This window comes from Fulmarus glacialis, unplaced genomic scaffold (assembly GCF_000690835.1).
Source record: "Fulmarus glacialis isolate BGI_N327 unplaced genomic scaffold, ASM69083v1 Scaffold51022, whole genome shotgun sequence".
In the NCBI taxonomy this organism is placed as follows: Eukaryota; Metazoa; Chordata; class Aves; order Procellariiformes; family Procellariidae; genus Fulmarus; species Fulmarus glacialis.
In genome coordinates this window covers 1-4,701 of record NW_009198140.1, presented here as the reverse complement: position 1 = coordinate 4,701, position 4,701 = coordinate 1, and the positions used below count along the sequence as shown (strand labels likewise).

The following is a 4,701-nucleotide window of genomic DNA, read 5'->3' as shown; positions in this document are numbered from 1 at the left end:
CCTTGGATACGCCCCGGTTTTATTCTGCAGGCCTGAAATACCGAGGGTCACGGCTGGGGGTGCAAATCTTTGGCCAGCTTCCCCTAAAACTTCTCGTGAAGTTTTGCAGGTGCCTTGGGGCTTCGCCGGGGGTGTGTGTGCCTCATCATTTGAGGCCGAAGGAGGTTTAAAAACTATTCCGGGATGTTTGAACGGTGGCTCTGGTATAGCTCTGGGTTGCTCGCCCCTTCCCAGGTGAACGCTGTTCACAGCAGTGGGAGGCTCACACGGAAAGAAACCCACCCCGGATGGTCGGGGTCTTGTGGAACAGCCTGACCATCCTGGGGTCACGTGGGATTGTATTAACGTGCAATGAAATTATGAAGCTCTATGAAGCAATCATAAAAGGTGGGAAAGGAAAGCCTAGGTTGCTTAGTAGCGATGCTTTTAGACTTGTGTGACAGGCACCTCTGTGGGAGGCATAATTAATACTGAGCTGGTGTAAACAGGAAATAAAAAAATGGCTCTTGACTACTGTTTAGAAGTGTACTTTTCCCTGAAAAATTTTCGAAGCCTGACTCTCATGCGCTGTTCCAAAACCAACATAAATGCTTTTGAAAACTCCTTTCTGGATATTGGGTCATATTCATATACTGGAATGGGACAGCTTTTGTTATCAAAACAGTAGTGCATAATATATGAAGACAGAATATTCTCCTAAATATGCCTATATTTTAGAACCTTACATTAGGCTTGTTGCTTGGGCGTGCAGTGAAATGCTTTCTTTATTCAACCAAGTTCCACAAATGACACTGTCATTGCTAAAAATGTAATAAAACTTGGGAAAAAGAGTTGTTGTCTTGCATCTTTAAAAGAAGTTCTGAAAGTCTGCAAAGCAACATTTTATAGAGAGACTTAATGCACATCCTGGTTTTATAAATATGTCATTTTAGTAAACCTGAAGATTTTCTTCCTAGAAAGTACGTGAAAAGTGTTTTTAATAGCATGCAGACAACTGCCACTATCAGCCTGATAACTTCTTTTTTGGAATCTGTTCTTTCTATTTTGTTACTTTGTGTTTAGGTGTTGATCAGTGCATCCAGAAGTTTCTGGATGTTGCAAGACAAACTGAATGCTTTTTTCTACAAAAAAGACTGCAGCTATCGGTCCAGAAACCAGAGCAAGTAATTAAAGAGGTATGTTTAAATTAATTTACCTGTGTTGTGCTAGATCAGATAAGTTGTGTACCAGTACAGTTAATCACCTCATTCACATTAATTTTGGGTTTCTCAACATGATGCTGTATCTTAAGTTGGTAGCTCTTGCCATGAACCTGGAGAAGCTGGATGCCTGCTGCTCTGTGGAGTATTGGAACACAGGTGATAGTTTCACTGGAAGAAACAAACTAGTTAGATTTTGCTGGAAGTAATGATGTCTGCAATATGTGACCTAGGGGAACGGAACTAGTGCATTCACAGTGCTTTCCCTCTGTTTCGTTAGATGCTTTTCCATTATTAGAATCCATATAAGATCAGCTTGAAAAATCAAGCTAAAAAAATTATGTGCTTTTTATGTAAGGTGGTTATTCTTATGAATACTGTCTATTTACTAATACATGTTTTTTCATCCATAGGATGTTTCAGAATTAAGAAATGAATTGCAGAGAAAAGAAGCATTAATTCAGAAGCATTTGGGTAAACTGCGACACTGGCAACAGGTCCTGGAAGATATCAGTGTACAGCACAAAAAGCCTGCAGAAGTGCCTCAAGGTCCATTAGCTTACCTAGAACAAGCATCTGCTAATATTCCTGCTCCAATGAAGCAAACGTGATCCTTGATTTTACATACCGGAATATTTTCAACAATGCAAAGCAGTGGTGTTAGTTTTACTTTGTATGCTTTTTATATAATGTAATTTGTACTACAAATATAAATAGTTAAGACAATTAAGCGAAATAAATTCTCTTCTTTTTTTTTGCAAAAATATGGATTGGTTTTATATTTCAATGGAAAATATGCAGAGTTGCTATTCAGGATGCTTTCTGGTAGAAGTGTGTTTTCCAGAATGCATCCTGTTCCTTCCTGGCCCTAGCTTTCCCCTGACTGTATCTTTGCTGGTGTGATGAAAATACTTGCAAAGATTACTGTTTGGTTTTACTGGAAGATATTTTAAATGTTTTGTGATGTAGTAATTGTCCTTAAGTACCACTGCAGAAGCACCCTTAGAATTGTCTGTATCTAGGTCAGATCAAGAGTACTTTTTTTGAAGTGAATTGTCCATCTCCACTGGACTTTGCTCACCTCATGAAGAGGTGTCAGGATATACAAATTTGATTCTTACAGGATGACATGAAACCGCAGAATGCATCCTGGGGGGGTATGTAATGCAGGCCCAATGTTACTGGTGGTCTATCTGTCAGGCTACTGTAGAGATGGTCCAAAATACGTACCCCCAAAATAAAGACTACTCATTGTGGATGTTGGGTCATCAGCACTGTCCAATCTACAGAATTGGCTTCTACTGGGGTGCACTATTTAGTAATCCAAATGTAGCCAAAAAAGATTTCAGAGGTAGAAATAGCAAAGGAGTCCTATCTCTGTATTACTAGGCAACAAGCTTAATTCATCCATATAGCCAGGAAAGCCACTTTCTAGGGACACCTTTTTGGGGACAGAGTTAACTAATTAGAAAACCGTAACCCTAGAAATTAGAATTAGTAATTGTGTATTGAACTTTCTAGTGTGCTTTAAAAGTTTGTGGGGCAGAGTGGATAAAAACTCTAATGAAAAACAGCCCTATACATTTCTGATCCTCTCACAGATACCAAGGCGCTCCTCAGTGTTACTTACTGCACACCATTTTATCCCCTTCTTGATTACATGTATAAAAAGCGTCTTTTTCCCAAATCTGATGGCAAAGTCTCCTTCCAAACCAAGCAGTTCATCTTGGAAAAAATACAGACAGTATGAAAGTATGGGCTTATAGAAGCATTCTGCCCCTTCTGCGACCTTTTTACCATGGGTGAGGTGCAGTGGCTTGTAGTAAGTGCTTGCATCTGTTGGTACAGTTCTTGCTGGCTGTTTGATATAAGAAGAGGTTAGGCTGGAGGTATGTCACTTTGCACACGTAAAATTTGTTATGTAGCTGGACCCTGCTGGTTGAAATTAAATGGGGATTCAAATTGAACAGCAGTTGAAAATGAACTGTCCTATCTTAAACACTAGGCTGCTGGTTGCACAATTCCCTGCCTTTCACATTTCTTGACGAATTACTTGAGGGTTAATTTCTTCATGGCTGTCTTTCCTCCCAGTAATGAGTTAGCTAGCATGATCTGATAAATGTAGTCATTCGCCCACTTTGCATTTAGGTGGGCATAAGAACAATATTGAGATAAAATGTACGAGTACGCAGTTCTGGAACTCCGAGTGTATCAGTCTGACTCACACTTCAGCATAACATAGCACTATTTTGCAAAACATAGAAATGGATGATTTATAAGCAAGTTTTAATGTTCATGCTTACATATTATCCTAATTTATCAGGAATAGTATATTGCAATGCTGACTATACAAAACAGTTTATTAAGCAAACCAGAAAGTATTTCTAAACTAGCCTGCTATAAACATGCTATTCTTGGAGGTATACCGCATGCTGTACAGCTTAAAATAAGTTTAACAAAAACCTATTAAAAACTTTAAAAATTACATGATTATATACAGAAATTATATTAAGCAGCTAATGAAGCGAACATATAAACCTACAGAAATCACCTACTGACGTAAGATCTTTTTTCAGCTGGAGCCAGATTGACAGGATGTATCAGAGACCAAACTGCATATTTAATGTAATTGTGGAATGGTACAGTCTCTTGATTAAAAAGTCTCTTCACATAACAGTATCCAGAATTTTGCTTTTTCTTCATTTTTTACAGAGGTTGTTAAAAAAACGCATTTTTCTGAAATCCATGCCAGTAATTCCATAGTAATTAGATGTAAGAGTGTGCAGTTGTTCCTAATTATTTACTTGGAAATTACATCTTTTTTTTTTTTTTCTAAATCATATATTGGATTATCATTCCCTAAAAGAAAACAGGAAGAGCTTTTCTAGTAATTCTGAGAAGTATGGAAATAGTTTGCTTTAAAATGAAAAAAATTTAGTAAACCATTCTTGATGCTGAGGGTCTTGGTTTTGGTCATCTTTGGTTTGTGGTGGTTCATTGCCATGTGTCCTGTGCAAACAAATAAGCATTAGCATCACTTAGTCACTTACAATCTTACCAATATTTAATACTTTTTTCCTGGAAAAACTCATGATCCTATGAATGGATATGTGCTCACACGAACGGGATGAGACCAAAAGGTGCCAGCTACAATTTCTAGTGGGATCTGTGCTAGCCAGGTAACTGGGCTAACAGCACTGGTAGCAACACAAAGGAAAGCATGAAGGAGAGCTAAATAGCTATGGAGAAATGTTTGAACATAATTCTTGACATCTCAAAAAATAAAAAAAAGGATGCTTCAAGAATATGAAGTCTTGAAAATCAGAAAATGGCAGCTGCAATTCACTCTTAAAAATATGAAATACAATTTATGCATTAAAAATGTTGGGTGAAAGTTTTGTTTGGAACTGAAAGATTTATCTGAATATTAACTGGCTTTTATAATCAATCCTATTACATAGTCCCTGATTTTTCAGCATTCAGGATGCCTTTTTAACATTTC

The 4,701-nt window shown here is 37.7% G+C and overlaps 1 protein-coding gene across 1 annotated transcript; it reads left to right on the top strand.

Annotated features, from left to right (window-relative positions):
- Positions 1-287: 287 nt before the first annotated feature.
- On the top strand, positions 288-1,931 carry MED28 (mediator complex subunit 28). The gene is made up of 3 exons (XM_009572792.1): positions 288-387; positions 1,063-1,175; positions 1,613-1,931. The coding sequence occupies exons 1-3, from the start codon at positions 288-290 to the stop codon at positions 1,808-1,810; spliced, it is 411 nt and encodes a 136-aa protein (XP_009571087.1). The 3' UTR covers positions 1,811-1,931.
- The last annotated feature ends 2,770 nt before the right edge of the window (positions 1,932-4,701 follow it).